At 45.8% G+C, this 16760-nt stretch overlaps 1 protein-coding gene across 1 annotated transcript in view; it reads right to left on the bottom strand.

Moving 5' to 3' along the window:
• Nucleotides 1–16718, bottom strand: part of GRAMD1B (GRAM domain containing 1B) — a 261587-nt gene extending 244869 nt beyond the window's left edge. Inside the window, exon 1 of the mRNA XM_086339711.1 lies at nucleotides 16324–16718. Coding sequence (XP_086195837.1) covers nucleotides 16324–16349 — 26 coding nt within the window. The 5' untranslated portion in view covers nucleotides 16350–16718. The remainder of the gene's footprint in view (nucleotides 1–16323) is intronic.
• Nucleotides 16719–16760: the final 42 nt, after the last annotated feature.

The following is a 16760-nucleotide window of genomic DNA, read 5'->3' as shown; positions in this document are numbered from 1 at the left end:
TCCATGGGGTCGCTAAGAGTCGGACACAACTGAGCGACTTCACTTTCACTTTTCACTTTCATGCACTGGAGAAGGAAATGGCAACCCACTCCAGTGTTCTTGCCTGGAGAATCCCAGGGACAGTGGAGCCTGATGGGCTGCTGTCTATGGGGTCGCACAGAGTTGGACACGACTGAAGCGACTTAGCAGCAGCAGCAGCAGCAGGGAGGGTATGAGAAGGAGGTAGTAAATGCACCAATGAAAAGAGCCAGTTTTTAAAAGTTGTTCTCATCCAGGTATCATTAGAATATGATGCTATACTATCCCAGTGGACTGGCAGAGCTCACTTCTATCTTTGCAACAAAAAGTTGTTAAGTCTTTTCTTTCCAATTCTTCAGTTTATTCTTCTGTCTATAACCTACATCTTCAAGAATGTTTAGCCCACTTTGAGAAAGCAGAATTTTGGATTAATTCTCTGCCCCTGTTACTAACATTTTCATTTTCCTCTGCTTTGGCCACTGACCTTGTAAAATTGGCAGCCTGTGCTATGGTGACCATCATCCCTCCTTTTGCTCATTGCAGGGAACTGCAATAGGGCTGCTGTCCCACTGCATTACGGAAATGTGTTTGTTCTCTGAGATCAAATTCAATCATCAAATTCCTCTTGGTCTGCAGTCTCCTTTTCTTCTCTGTTGCATCCTAACCCCATGATCTCCTCTCCTCCTCACTTTCTTCAAACTCTCTACTTCTGAGCTTTGGTGACTTGACAGTAACCCAATTCCCCAATCAGTCGTTCTTTGACTTAAAAAAGATATATTTATCTGGTTGCACCAGGTCTTAGCTGTGGCACACAAGATCTTTAGTTGTAGCATGCAAGTCCTTAGTTGCGGCATATGGGATCTAATCCCCTGACCAAGGATGGAACCTAGGCACCCTGCATTGGGAGGGCAGCATTTTACCCACTGGACAACGAGGGCAGTCCCTGACTTTTTCATAGGCTTTCCTTCTTCCCCCATCCCTTAGACATGGGCATTCTCCATATAGATAAATGGATGTCTTTGTCAGAGGAATACCTACCCCTTAATGTGAACTCCAGAAAAACTTAAGATAGGGAGACATGACAGAGGCAACCAGTTTGAAAATTTGTCAGAGAAGGTTTTAAAATCCATTGATAACTCCCAGACAACAGAGTGAATATTTTGAGTTTACAAGAGAAGGTCCCAGCTCCTGAGCCTGCTATCAGTGAGGCTATAATCTACATTTTCAACCTTATGTCTCACTCTTTTCCTCCAGAACACCTCCGAAGAGTAGACATTCTTTAAACACCTTTCTTTTTTATAAATTCAAATTTCATTATTTGCTCGATGTGGGAAATATCTGAATCACAGAATTGAGGAAAATCAACTTTGTTTTATGTAAACTATAAAAAGCCAACCAAATCATGTTTGATAAAATGAACAATTTTAAATTAGAAGCCAATATATAATGTCTCTCTCCCAGAGAAACCCTGGATATATAATAACTTTCACTTTGTCTTTTATTAACAATATTTGGGCATAATAATTTTATCTTTTTTCATGATATTTTTAAAGCAACAACAGAGGTAAGAAAATATCCTTTACTCTTGAAAATATTTTTGGCATATTTAAACTTAGCAGGTCTTAGCTGCTAAGTTGTGTCTGATTCTTTTGCAACTCCATGGATATAGCCCACCAGGCTCCTCTGTCCATAGGATTTCCCAAGCAAGAACACTGGAGTGGGTTGCCATTTCCTTCTTCACATCGAACATCTCTGATAAAACAGATGAGCACACAAAACTTTCATTCATGGATAATACCATCTGCCCCAGCCCCAAATATTCTCTACTCTTCAACAATATCACACGCCTTGAACTTGCTCATCCTTATGCTTTGTTCGTATCACCCTCCTTGTCTGAAATACTTTTCCCACTTATTTTTCATCTATGTAAACCTTGCCCACTGTTCAAGGTCCCATGTGAGTTTTGCTTTCTTTGAAACCTCCCCTCCTTATTAATACAATATTTATTATGCTTCACATATTGGGTATTTAGTGTTTTCTTAATTATTTTTAAATGACCTCTTGCCCAGCAACTCTTAAAGTGATGTGAGGATGGGAGGCATCTTATGCGTCTCTGTACCGCCACCTCCATAAGCCTAACTTCAAACCTTTGACGGAGGCAATGTCCGGTAAATAGTTTCCGAGAGCTTTATTTCATGTCACACAGTTGTGTTGGAAGCTCAGGCTTGAAATCAGACCTAGATTAAAATCTCAGCTCTGAATGCTAGTTAAATAACTTTGAGGAAGCCCTTACGTCCCCCAAATCTTGGTTTTCTTATCTGTGAAATTAGAAAATTACCAGTACTGACTAAGGATGGTGTTGTAGACTAAGTGAGGCCAGGAATGCACTGTGCTTAGCAAAGGGTTTGGTCCTTGATACAGTTTTCAATAAAAATCACTGATGACAATGATGAAGAGGATGATAATCCTTCAGATATAGACCAGACCTGGATCAATGCCAAGGTCAAATGGATAGCTTTTACTGACACTGTGTCTTCTCTGAGGGAAGTTCACTCACAGAAGAGTATTTTCTTGCTGTATGTGACACGGAGAAAGAGAGATGCCATCATGTCCCACCTAGGCTGTGGCAACTAAGCGACAGAGCTTTAAGTAGTGTTTTATGCAGTTCCTTCCTAGGGTTGGCTCTCCCACATCTGTTGCTAAGCACTCAGCACAGAGTGACAGCCCATCAGCCCTACACTGGGGTGATCTGGAAACAAAAGCAGAGGGTACCTGGTAGCTGCTTTGTAATAATTTAATCAAATGGCAGACAAGTGCTCCAGGAGGCTATTAACCAAAGAGAGGTACAGGCTGTCATACCTGTAGGGTCAGCGATCTGAAGGATGCCAAGACTGTCTTTAACTTCCCTTCCTGCGTTAGATGTGACTTAGGCTGCTCTCCAGCTTTCATTCCAAAGATAGTAAATCTGTGGTTGGAAATCTCTGAACTTTAATGATATCCATGTTTGAGAGGTGGCTCCTTGAAACTCTGGACAGTGGTTTCAGTTAAGAGTTCAACACAGACAGTGGTTTCTCATGAGAAGAGAAGGGGCCTCTGGGTAGTAAGTCCTGTTTACTTTGTGTTCCGTCTCTGAGACTCCACAGTACAATGGCCCTTCTTGGAAAACTAGACTCAGTTTGACTGGGGCAGGGGATAACTGGGCAGACAAAACAGAAAATTACTGAATGAGTAATTTAAGAACAGATGGAAACAATAGCACAGATAACATAGGGACAATCCAGACCACAAACACATACTTCATAACATTTTGGAAGCAGTTAGTAGCATTTGAACAAGACCAGGAAAACTTTCAAAGCATAGAGACCATCAATATACTGAAACGCCTTAACACATCTCACATTTCACAGCTAGCATGTCCAAATACACACTCAGTAAAGCTATTAACATGGATGGCTACAAGGCTGTTAAATGACATTTTGTCCAGATGGGATTCTCCCTGGGAAAACCAAATCAGAAAACAAAATAATCAGCCGATAGGAAACAATTCTCAGAATGACCATGTGTTCTGTAGAGCTAAACTGTTAGGGACCTCAAGCTCTGGCAAAAAGAGCCTGGGTGATTTCTTTGAGGGTTCCACAATATAGGTTATTAACTCATGTTCTAAGGAGACAGAGAAGGGAGACCAGGAAACTTTCTCAACAGACTTCCATAATTTTCCTATGGGCTGTTTAACTGGTTTCCATATATTTTCTTATTTATGGTCAAATGATCCTCTCCCATCTATATATATAAGAGATATACCTTGAAGACTTCCATCTTTCTAAGCATGTTTACCCTGTTTCAGCATGCCTTTGCTGAGGAATGAAGAAAGTCTGAGAGTCAGAGACATTTGCTTAGTACCAGCTTCTGCAGCCCTAAGCATAAAGTGAAAAAAAGTAAAGTGAAAGTGTTGGTCTCTCAGTCGAGTCCAATCCTTTGAGACCCCACTGTAGCCCGCCAGGCTGTTCTGTCCATGGAATTCTACAGGCAAGAATACTGGAGTGGGTTGTCATTCCCTTCTCCAGGGGATCTTCCTGACTCAGGGATTGAACCTGGGTCCCCTGCATTGCAGGAGGATTCTTTACTGTCTGAGCCACCAGGGAATCCATCAAACAGACTGACAAGGCAGTAACCTGGGAGAACTTCCACTTTTTCTGAAAGGGAAAGCACTGACTCAGATTCCCCTGCTGGGGCAGGTCACACAGGGACACTGTGCGACACCTTAGCAGGCCAGAAGCTGGGTGATCGATGCCTAGTCACCAGGGAAATCTGTGCACGTGTTACTGAAAATTCATCCCCACCCCCAACCTTTCCAGCTATAACATCAGACAAACTGTACTGCTGCTATGCCTGGTTACAGCCTCTCTGCTATGTAAGAGACCAAAACTGATGTAGAAAAGGTCAGCTCACAATTATCTTTTTTTTTTCCCCTTGTTTTGGCCCTGCCATGCAGCATATGGGATCACAGGTTCCCCAACCAGGGACTGAACTCATGCCCCCTGCATTGGAAGGCAAAGTCTTAATTACTGGATGGCCAGGGAAGCCCCAGCTCACATTTATGAACACGAATTTTTAAGTTTATTTATTTATTTATTTTGGGGGCTGTGCCTTAGTTGTGACATGTGGGGTCTAGTTCCCTGACAAGGGGTTGAACCCAGGCCCCCTGCATTGGGAGTGTGGAGTCTTAGCCACTGGACTGGCAGGGAAGTCCCCTGTATATGATTTTTTTTTGTAATGTGTGGTAGTAAAACAAAATTTACCTGCTCAGATTGCTCTCCTTTAAACACATACCCACAGACAACCAGGGGAGGAAGAGACAGGAGGGAGCGCAGGATGAAAACATTACAAGATCTACATGGAAGGCAAACTGAGGACCAGAATACTGAACAGGCAGCCCTGCAAGCTGTCACCAAAATGGGAACACCAGGCTACCCTTCTTCAAAATAGGCTTCTCCAGGCCCTGGAGATTCTGTTGCTGAGATGGGGGCACTGGTCCCACCCAGGTCTGACAAAAACCAGTTTTATGGACTTGGATGACTGACTTGTCTCTGAGCCTCATTTTCCTCCTTATCTGTAAAAGGTTAGAAGAGATGATTCTAGGCTCCTAAATAGCCAGGAATACACAAAAGTAAAGACAAAGAAGGCAACTGAGATCCTAATTTTTAATATTTCTTATCCAGAATTTATCATAAAATGAAGGAAAGACTGAAATTATCAGGACACTCTTATTGTTTAGTGGGTAATGTGTCTGTATCCATGTCGAAGCCTTACATTTAGTCTCCTCCGGGAACAGTAATGAAGAAGTCAGAAATATCTGGAAGAAAGGATAACAGACTGACAAAGATGTTTTAAAACCTTGCTCTGGTGCTCTGTGATTGAGTTAAACAAATAAACAGGCAGATGAAACTCCTGATTTCTAAAGCTCTTTTTGGATGACACCAGCTGTTCATAGATACCTAGAGACTTGTGTTCGTTTGATCTGCATGTAGAACAGAGACATGCAGCCGCACCAAAATACAGACGTTGTGATGATGAAGCAAGCGACACCTAGAAACAGGGTGGGAAGTCGGGGGTCATCTGAGGCTGGGCATGGAGCTCAGAGAGTCAGGATAGACAAGGCACAGACAACTCTAATAGGACAAGCAGAAAGGGCCAGATAGCCCGCTGATACTGTTCCGTGAATGACAGAAAGATCTTTTGTCTGCCTCAGCAGGTCCGTCATTTGCTTGGCTTCTGGTGACAATACTTATAGAAAACATGTGGCTCGGTTATCAACCCTATGGAATATGTCAGCTTGGATGAAAATGGAAACCATTGTTACCTGGCTGGAGTGGAGGGATGGGGAATGGTCTAAAAAATTCACTTCATGAATATAAAATTTCATGAAGCCAGTGCTGTGCTTAGTTGCTCCATCGTGGACTGTACAGCCCGCCAGGCTCCTCTGTCTATAGGGATTCTCCAGGCAAGAATACTGGAATGGGTTGCCATGCCCTCTTCCAGAGGATCTTTCCAACCCAGGGATCAAACCCAGGTCTCCTACATTGCAGGTAGATTTTTTTACCATCTGAGCCACCAGGGAAGCCCTATGAAGTCAGAACTAAGGACAAATTTAAGGCAATATTTAACTTAAAAGCTCATTCCAAAAAAAATAAAGATTCTATGGCTTGGACTTTCAAAAGTCCCAGGTGGAAAAAGCTTACAATCATATGTTTTAGAAATTTTTCAAAATACTGTTAACTGGGGTCTACAACTGTACATCCTCATAAAACCTAGTGGCAGGTTTGACATATAAGATGTCATCCAACACAGTATTCTGTTTCCAGTGAGGCCCACACTTAACTAATCCCAGATGGATGAGGACTATCCAGTGTTGAATTCACAGCCTTTCTTGGTCACCTGCTGCTGCTGCTAAGTCGCTTCAGTCTTGTCCGACTCTGTGCAACTCCATATACAGCAGCCCACTAGGGTCCTCTGTCCCTGGGATTCTCCAGGCAAGAATACTGGAGTGGGTTGCCATTTCCTTCTCCAATGCATGAAAGTGAAAAGTGAAAGTGAAGTGACTCAGTTGTGCCCGACTCAGCAACCCCATGGACTGCAGCCTACCAGGCTCCTCCATCCACGGGATTTTCCAGGCAAGAGTACTGGAGTGGGTTGCCATTGCCTTCCCAACAATAAACAGCTCCATCTTTTGATAGTACAATTAAGGCAATGCTAATTTAAGGGGGATGGTCACTGACATGCATCCTCTTATCCAGATATCAATCCTAGAATCTCAAAGGACCTCTGAGATGTGTCACCAGGATCTCAAACTCCAACCCTTTTCTTTGAAATTTCTCACTCTATTCCTCCCTTCAACCTCTTCTTCTGTCTCCTCATTCTCTCAGGTTATTGATCATCTTTTGGTTTCACTTGGCTCTAGGTCACCCTCCTCGAGAACAGTCTCACCCGCACTCTTGATGCCAAGTGGTTTTGCCAAACCTTTCCAGTACATCTCCTCCCAAAGAGAAATCCAACCAGCTGCTCGCTTTGCCCAGGGATCAGCTCTATACGGAAACCTTTTGGCTTGTCCACAATCACCTTGGCTTCTCCAAGGTGATTCTTCCCTCTACAAATTAAATCTTTTTTATCCATCTATTTTTAATTTTTTAATAGATTGTATTGCCTATTGAGTTCTTACAAACCCTGCTCTTAGCTGTCTCTTTCCTGTATCTTTAATCTCTCCCTTTCTAACTAGCTGCCCCCCTTTATGGACAGGCATTTTCAAGCGCTTCTCGTCATTTAATAATCTTGTTTTTATTCCTACTTCTCTTCTAAATGTCCTCCTTTTCTTCAAATGTTGAGAGCAGTGTCCCTTAACTCCCTGCTGCCTTCAACTCCTCAACTCTGGGCAAGAGCACCCGCCTCCTCTTGCTCCATCTTCCCTTATGACTTCATTAAAACCGTTTTGGCCGAGTTTACGAACAACCCCCTGCATCTCTACTCCAGCAGCCTCTTTTCAATCCTCATCCTGTTCAGACTCTGATCTCATTACCTTCCCTTTCAACTCTGCTTCTTTTCTGAAACATCATATCTGAATTTGCAGCTCCTGACCTAGTTAGGATAACATCAAGCTAGAACACTAACGCAAGCCGTGGCTCCTCCCTCCCTCAGCCTCCACCATCCACCTACTACCAAATTGTGATGACTCTTTTGAAAAACTAATTCTCAAATCCAGAGAGTCTACTCCAACCTTTCTTGCCGGAGCTCAGACTCATCTCAAACCTCACCTGGACACTCAGCAGCCCCTTGATGGCAACTGGCTTTCAGACTCTCCGTGTTTTGGTTACTCCTCACATCGCTGCCCGAGTTAAGTCTCCCTAATACACTCATCTGTTTTTCTCACTCTCCTCCTAGAGACTGTTCAGGGCTTCCCCTTGCCTCTCTGAAGTTCAGCTGTGAAACGGGACCTTAAGAGTCAACTCCAAGTTCACTGCTCTGTCCTCATAAGCCCTCCTGCAGCACACCCCGTGGTCTGAAGCATCAAACACCCCACAACTTCTTGTTTCTGCACAGGCTATCTGACCAAAATACAAGTTCACCCTTTCTCATCTGGAACCTGTCTACTCTCCCTTTAAAGCCCCAGCTCAAATATAACCTCTTCTGAAAAAGCCTTCTCGGCTTCTCCTGGGCTGTTTGACTCTCTATTTCTGTATTGCCTTATTCTTACCTCTTAAGAGCCATTAACAAGTTGTCTCTGACTCTTCCACTCAGCTTACCTTCCTCACTCGACCATGAGCTCTTTGAAGAAAGAAAGATTGTATTCAACTGGGTATTCCCAGCACCCATTCAGTTTCTTGTTTAACAAATGTTTGTTGCAGGAGTATAAACAGGATACGGTTCAAAAAATGACAGAAATAAACAAGAAGAGAATGAAATTGTGGTGAGAATACATTACATCTTGTCCACAATGGGTAAAGATAAGGTGGTTGTTGTTGTATTGTTTTAGTTGCTAAGCTGTGTCTGACTGTGACCCTATGGACTGTAGCCTGACAGTCTCCTCTGTCCATGGGATTCTCCAGGCAAGAATACTGGAGTGGGTTGCCATTTCTTCCTCCAGGGGATCTTTCCAACCTGGGAACGAACCTCCCATGTGGCCTGTGTCTCCTGCTTCACAAGGGGATTCTTTACCACTGAGCCACCTGGGAAGCCCCAAAAGATGATACCCTAGTAGAAAAGGACAGGAGATAAGGATGCTTCATTAGTGCTCAGAATAACCCACATTCCATCCATCAACTCATTTCTTTCCACTGTCAACCCAGGAATAAAATCCATAAAAAGTGCTCATGTCTGTATTCTCTTCTCTCCGATTTCAGGCTTGTGGGTGCCACTTTCTCCCAAGACCAGTTGTCCAAACGATCACAGTATCATTTGGATGCCCAAAGGCTCAGTGCCTAAATTAGACTGTTGCTAAGAGATATCAGGCTTCAGACACAAGAGTCTGAAGAGTCAAAACTGGCACCAGCACTGAGCTCAGGTGCAGGAGGCATCCAGATGTACTAAGAATGATCATGTCAGGGGAGGAAAGAAAATAGGTAAGATTATTCAAAGCCAATTTCAGAAATCCTCTCATCTCACCTTCCGTTGGGCAAATACTCAAGAAAAGCGTCCTGTTGTCCGTTCTAACGTGTTCCTGCTTCATGACAAGCCATGATCTATCATTCAGCTTGGGGTAAGCTAACTGCTAAATAAAGCTATCAGCCCAGCCTTCTTCCCCTGGGCTTGTGCTTTCATGTGCATGCAAAAGAGCAGCCAGGATGGACCAGAAATTAACAGTCTCTATTGATTGTTGCCAACTGAATTCAAACGGAAGGGAACAACCTCAGCCAAGATGAAGAAAGACATCAAAAGGCCAAATTATAGAGACTTGAATCCTAACAGGACTTGCTTAGCTGTCTCTTGGAAGTAGCAGTCTTCCTCGAGTTCTTTCATTCTTGCCTTATAGAAATTTATTTAGCCACTGGTTCAGCTGGAGCAGAACTAACTCTTCCTTCAGGATAATCTATGAGGAAAGTAGGGATATCATAGTTATGAGGAGTAGGTATAATGCCAACTTTCATTCAGTATTTTCTTTGACTTAAATGTCAAGAAAACTTGGCAGTGGGTTCACATACCAAAACCTAAAGGAAAGACAGTAGGTGTCAAGGAAAGTAATATAGTCTGCCTCTCTGTTCTCAACTTCTTAAACTAGTTTTGCATGGGTGTCCATATTAAAGGAATTCCTTACACCCTCACCTGCAGAGAAGGAGAACTAATGACAGCTGATGGGAAAGGCTATGAGAAAAAAGATGGCATTGAAAATTTAGAGTAGCATCCACAAGAGAGAGAACGACATCATGGTATTTAAGAATGGATCATAGTATTTAAAAATAGAACATTGGCTGATGCCCAATCTCCACCACTTCCTGTCGATGTGATCTCCAACATCATGTCTGTATGTTCCAGTAACTATAAAATGTGGATGAAAATTTATTCCACATAAAGTTCTCATGATGATTCAATAAAATAAGTGCTCTATGAGCAATAGCACACACTACAATGATATTTTAGTAGTAATAAAATAAAAAGAGGGCTTCCCTTGTGACTCAGAAGGTAGTGTCTGCCTGCAATGTGGGAGACCTGGGTTCAATCCCTAGGTTGGGAAGATCCACTAGAGAAGGAAATGGCAAACCACTGAGGAGTTCAAGGTACTTTTGTTTACTGTCTATACTCGTGGGATGGTGACATCAACCTCACCAGGAAAGGCGAAATTTTCAGATAAAGACTTTCTATCAGTTCTCTACTTCCAAACAAGTTGAGGAACCTGTTCTGAGGATTCAATTAAATAAAGACTTGAGCATGAAAAGCTCAGGGTCCCAGCACAGAAGTCTGGGAAGAACCTAAGATGAAGCAATGATAGAAAGTCATGTTTGGCTCCCATGACTGTGGGGCTGACATGAGGAATCAAGTTCAATTCTACGCACAATGCAGCTGGGAGGTCTGAGTGAGAGACAGAGGCTTTACATCTGGGAGGCCACACTTTGAACCTGATGGTAGTAAAAGAAGTCCTGACTTGAGTTCATCTTTTTTTCCCTTTTGCTCCAAGATGCATAAAACATTTTCCTATCAATTTCCTTGGCTTCAAAGCCAGGCCAAAGAAATTGCCTGAACCAGACAGCCAAGAAGAAAGAATGCAGAGAGAAAACACATGTGGATGTCCGATTAGAGAAAAACGAAGGAACCTGGCTTCTGCTTTTCTCTTAATGGACTGTCAATCCTTCGTTTCCCCAGGTATTCGAACACACATCCATATGGCACATGTAGATGCTCTCAGTTGCTCTCTGCATCAGAGATGAAGATACCTTTCTATAGTCACTGCAGGGAATATTCTCTGACTAGTAAGCCTGCTTAGTTCTGGTGGGAAAGATCAGCCTCTACAAGGCTAGCGGGCAGGAAGAAGAGCTCCTTTCTGAATCGCACTGTCCCATCCCTCACTCCTTTGAAGTCGGAACTGACTCAACCACAGTCTGCACAATTATCCAGTCATGACTGCTGGACGTGTCAAAACAGCATTTTAGAGGTTAAGAAACAATGAACTGTATACACATTCAATGCATATGGCAAAAGAGGTCATAAATACCCCATTAAACACAAACATGTGTGTGGGAAGGGACAAGCCTTTTGAATTGTCTTTCATTTTCACATCTGCCCAACCAACCTTGTCTTATTAACTGGTCCCCTTAATATGCACTGTTGGGTTTTTTTCCCCCTCCCAAAGAATGGTTGGATGGCTTCCCAGATGGATCAGGAGTAAAGAATCCGCCTGCCAGTGCAGGCGCTGCAGGAGAGGCGGGTTTGATTCCTGGGTCAGGAAGATCCCCTGGAGGAGGAAATGGCTATCCACTCCAGTATTCGTGCCTGAAAAAGTCCATGAACAGAGGAGCCTGGTGAGCTATAGTCCATAGGGTCGAAAAGAGACGGACATGACTGACTAAGCAAAGAATGGTTATGGGCAAAGGAACATGCATTTTAATTGCTACTCAGGCTCCTAGGACTTTAGGAAGTAAGTCTAAATCAACCATGTCTAAACCAACAAAGCATTGTCTTCTCTGTGTTCTAACCAGGAACAAGATGTACAATGTGGATATTCCTGCCACCTAAGCACTGTCACACCAGCAAAATCCACACAAGCTTCCCTGAGCAGACCATCCAACAGAGCAAGCGCCCAAATCCTAAGCAGATCTTCCACTCAGGGAAAGTTCAGCCAACCAGAATTCTTTTTTTTTTAATGAGATCTCAAAGGAGAATTGGACAAAGTCTCTAAAAGGCTGGAATCAAAACCAATGCCCACCCCTCAAAAAAAAGTTATGGGAGGCGAAATACTGTGCTCCCCTAGAATTCAGTTAACTGGAAGTTCTCCTGCTAAAGCCCAAGCGAGCCTGTGGACAAGGTTCCTTTCTGGCTTCTGTCCACCCCTCCTCAAAGCAGCTCTTCTCCAAGCCGAGGCTTCTCTTGAGGATGCCTTTTATCTGATTAAACTGAATATTATGCGAAATATTCAGCCACCCTGGCACTGGCTGTGTGGGTGTGCTGGATAAAATCTTCATGAAAACGCCATCACAGGTCATTTGTTTAATTTCAATTCTGCACAATGTAAAAATAGAACGAGCTGCCGTGAAGGGTTGAGGCTTGACAGCTTCAATGAGAAGGCTCCAACAGCACAAAAAGCGCGCTGTTCTGCCGGATCGCCTGCTTGCTCCCTGTGCCAGAGGAGCAGGGGGGAGAGAAAAGCCCTGAAAGTGAGGTACAGCTTTCACGCTCTTCTGCTCTTTCCCCTCTTTTCACCCTTTCTTGCACCTCTCTGCATCTTCCTCTTACTCCATCCGTTCCCTCTCTCTCCTCCCACTCGGCTGGCTTCCTCTCTTGGCCGAGCCGCCCTCCTTCAGCATCTGTGTTATTTCTTTTTCTCCTGCTGTGTGCTCTACTCCCTCACCTGCACCGCCTACCTGTAGGTACACCAGGACTCACAAACTTTTCTAGGAACTGCTCTCTGAACCCGTTCCCATCTCTATCCCCTTTCCACCAAGCCCCAGACACTGAAAATGGAACTTCAGAGATCAGTTAGATCAGGTGACATGAGCTTCAGGGGCTGCCTTTTTTCATATTCCCTCATCTAGCCAAATACGTTTATTATTCATGGAGCTCAGCAGCTACCGGCAGGTGGGCAGGCAGGAGGTACCTCACCAGCCTTGTGTTCTAAACAAGTCAATTTTCAGTTTTATGAAGATTAAAAAAATTAATAAACGCCCGTTGCACTCTACAATGGTGATCCCTGAAGCCCACAGCCACCTCCACATCAACCTTAACACAATCTCAACTCAGAAAGGGAAACCTCTCCTTAACCAGGGGCTCCAGAGCTGCACGGAAAGCCCACATGGTTGCTGAGACCGGAGAGTGAGGCCTCCTGCTTCATTCATCCCTGCTGAGGTCTCAGAAAGGCCCCACTACCTGACCTGGTTTCAAACCAAAGGGTTAGGTAGTTTCAGGTCCATTCATAGGCTGATGGGAGCAATGCGGTGGGGCTCGTTTTCTGCCCAGAACGGACCTCCTTGCCTGTGGAGCCATCTTCCTTCTCTACTGTGGATCGCCAGTAACTTCCTCTGTGCAGACAGAACTTCACTGCTGCTTTGAGGAAAGTCTATCAGAAAAGGTAGTTAGCAGACCACTAACCCACAGATTCATCAACGTCAACCCAGTCAAGAGAAGCACCTAAACTCCTGTTTTTATTGTTATCTCACAGATCTGTGCTCGAGTCCAGGGCCTAGTGTTCTCCTAGCTAAAGAGCTCTATTTTCACACACCCCAAATGAGGCTTCAATAAATCAGGAGGACCCTCATAAGAGCACATCTCTATTCAGGATCCCATTTCCTAAAACACCCACCCCACCTTTGCTGTAAGACCGTTTCCGCCCTCTTGCCTCTTACAGGCCAGGTTCCTCTGAGAGGCAGATGCACAATGTGTACCCACCAGGTACAAAGCAGAGTGACACCAGGGCACCGCTGAGCAGCCAAAGTCCTGTATCCACAAAAACAAAGGGCATGTGGAACCCAGTGGTGTTTCTGCTTTGTGCATGTGAGGGTTCTGCATCAAATTAACGAAATGATGATTTTAATACAATTTAAAGAATAATCATGTCTAGGGCAGAAAATGAAATGTGGTTCCTGATGTACCTACCAATCCACAGGCGCATAAGGGGGTAAAGAGGGGAAGGAAGAAAGGCTCCTGATCAAGGTGAAAGGAGCATGAAAATCAAAACAGAGTAGAAACCACAGCAGCACCTCAAGAGAGAGCACCCTCTCAGCCAGGGCAATCGGAATGGGTGGTAATTCCAGGCAAAACTGTAAACAGCAGCCCAACACCACAAACAGCTGAAAATGACATGCCGCTTATATAAAGCAGCAGACAGTGGAAGCAGAGCAGTGGGAACACCTCTGGACACAGCTGCAGCCGTGCACTGGTGGTTTCAGTTATAGGTGTGCACACTACAGACGTGTCTGACCGAGAGCCCTGACCCAGGAGTCAACAGTGAGCCGATCTGTGAAGACATCACATGACCGCGATGGTCCAAAAGCAAAGGTTGGAAGGTGATGGCAGGGACCCCCTTTATCTGCCATATCCTTATACAGATGTGATTTCATTCAAGGCCTATGATCCATGGTCCCTGAATGCAGAGGAGCAAAAAGCCAAATAAGGCGCTCACATTTGAGGATGAGGTCACTTGGGGTTCTGCAGGAGCACCCCAGCTTGGCTAGGTATTGATCAGTTACTCATAATGGTTTCTTTCCAACATGAACACCAAAGCCCGGCCTCAAATCTCCAAAACTTAGCAGCCTTTGAGTGTGGACCCAGGAAACCAGAACTTCCCAGCTTCCACCAGAGACCCTGGATCTCCTAAACAGCCATGATGCCAGCAGAGCTCTGGGTCCAAAGTGCAAGCTGAAGATGAGATCTTCGGAGCAAGTGACGAAGTACAGGAACCCAGGGGAGGGGCCCCAGGCAAAGGCTACGACCTCACCAATGTCCTCACTATATACCATCCAGGGCAGCTGGTTCAATTATAAGAAGCAGTGAAGGTGACATGGACAGGGACAGCCGGGATGAACAAGGGACGTGATCTTCAATACTAAACAGAGGCAGAGGCACCACTGAACAGGCAGAATAAACATTACCCTCAGCCAGAGCACAGGATTCAAGTTCTCACACAAGAGATACAAGTCTATACTTTGCCCTCTACCCTTCTTAATGCTGTTTAATCAAAGAGAGAGAGAGAGAGGGACAGGTCACATTTGAACAGTGTGTACACCCTGCTCTGAGAGCACCTGCTCCACAACGAGCCTTGAGATCAGATGAGGGGCAAAGAGGGGCATTTTGGGGTAAGGACAGAAATGCAGCATTTTCAACTTGTTTCCAATATCAGTTTCCTGAGCTCAAAGAGACAGCCCAGCAGAGATACTTTCCTCCTTAAAAGCCCCCCAGCTGAGGGCTCCTTATCCCTAAGGCAACCTTCTCTAGCTCCAATAGGTAATGTGCCCACGTGGGCACCGGCAGGGGAGACAGCTCAGCACCCTGCGCAAATCTCTGTCCTCACCAGAGGGGTGGGAGTTATATCTGTTGCTGTCATGAAAACATTTCATTATTTTTTCACAAGTCTTTACCCCACCCCCACTCCGGATAAAACTAGGGATTTTCGAAGTACACATGATGTGCACAATCCTCCCACCCTATCAATCTCCAATGCTGGGTGTGTGATGGAGTCACCTCTCCCCGCCATTCTGAGATCCACCAGCATTCAGACCCAGGAGCACGCTCTCAGCTGCTGGTTCCTACGTGGCCTTGGAGCCTAGGGACCAGGCTAAGGAACTTTGAGGGGAATGAAGTTTCTCCAGCCATGAGGTCAGTTGATGGGTGCCAACAAGTTGTTTGGTCTCTAACAACTTCACTTCCATGGCCATGCCTTCTCATCCCTTCATCCACTTCTTAAGAGTAATTCCATTTCTTCTGGAATGGGACACCTCAGTGCATCCCTAGGTCCAAACCAGGAATTCCTCCAATTATTAGACCTTCCACCTCTGCGCTAGGAGGACATTAGGAAAGGCAGAGCCTCTCCCTAGTTTTACTAGGTACCACTGGATAAACCTCATGATGTTCACTCTGCCTTTCTTCCAAATCTTGGACTTCCACCACACCAGGGGGACAGGCACAGACCGATGGGGGTGGCCAGGTGGGGTCAGGGGAGCACTACTCAGAACAAAGAAAGCCAGTGCCCCCAGTTCAAACTTTTGCCAGAAAGCTGGAGAGAAGCAGACACAACCCCCATGCCCACAGCCCTGCCCTCGCCACTCGCCTAAGCACATCTCCAGAACTGAATGGAGAATGAAGCCAGCTTAGCCATCTCTGCAAATTCATGAACAAGCGCAGTTGTTCTCAGTGCTTTCCTAGGGACGCCGAATCTCAAGTATGGACCCCACAGCCGGGCCACCATCCATGTCAATAGCTTTCCTGTGCCCTCCGGTAACTTTGAGGTCGCTCTAAGAAAATTCAGATGAGAAAGGCACCCCGCCCCCACCCCATGTTCCCACAGCCTCCAGGTTCCCGGGATCCCTGCACATCATCCCTCCTCTCCTCTCCCACTACCCCAGGCATCCAGGTGCGCTCCTCCCGCGGGGCTCAGGAAGGTTAGGAAGTTCTTACCTGGCTCGGCTGAGAGATGCACTCATGTGGCCAGGCGCGCGGGTCAGCGGCGTCCAGGGCAGGCACACGGGCTGCCGGCCACCGCTCAGCACATCTCCCGGGGAGTCCTGCTCGGCGAACCGCAGAGTCAGTCCCACCTGGGGGTGGAGGAGCGCGGAGCCCGAGGACGCGAAGCCCGGCTGGGCCGAGGGGCACGGGGCACCGGGGCCGGCGGCCGTCTGCGCGGGGGTGGGGGTGCAGGGGCGTCCGGGGAGGAAGCGGAACCCCCTCCCCCTCGGCGCGCCGCGAGGCTCCCGCTGGCTCGGCGTCTACTTGTTACCGCACCGCCTTCCCGCTTTCTATAAATATAGATTTGCCCCCTCCCGGCGCTTGTGCGCCGCTCTCCGAGTCGTCCCCGACTCTACCTCCGTGGTTTCCGCTCCTCTCTCCCTCCGCCC

The sequence above is a fragment of the Bos grunniens genome, chromosome 15 (assembly GCF_055505025.1).
Source record: "Bos grunniens cultivar Pamir isolate PY7600 chromosome 15, Bosgru_T2T1.0, whole genome shotgun sequence".
Lineage (NCBI taxonomy): Eukaryota > Metazoa > Chordata > Mammalia > Artiodactyla > Bovidae > Bos > Bos grunniens.
The sequence above is the reverse complement of the archived record's forward strand: the minus strand, read 5'-3'. Positions and strand labels throughout refer to the sequence as shown.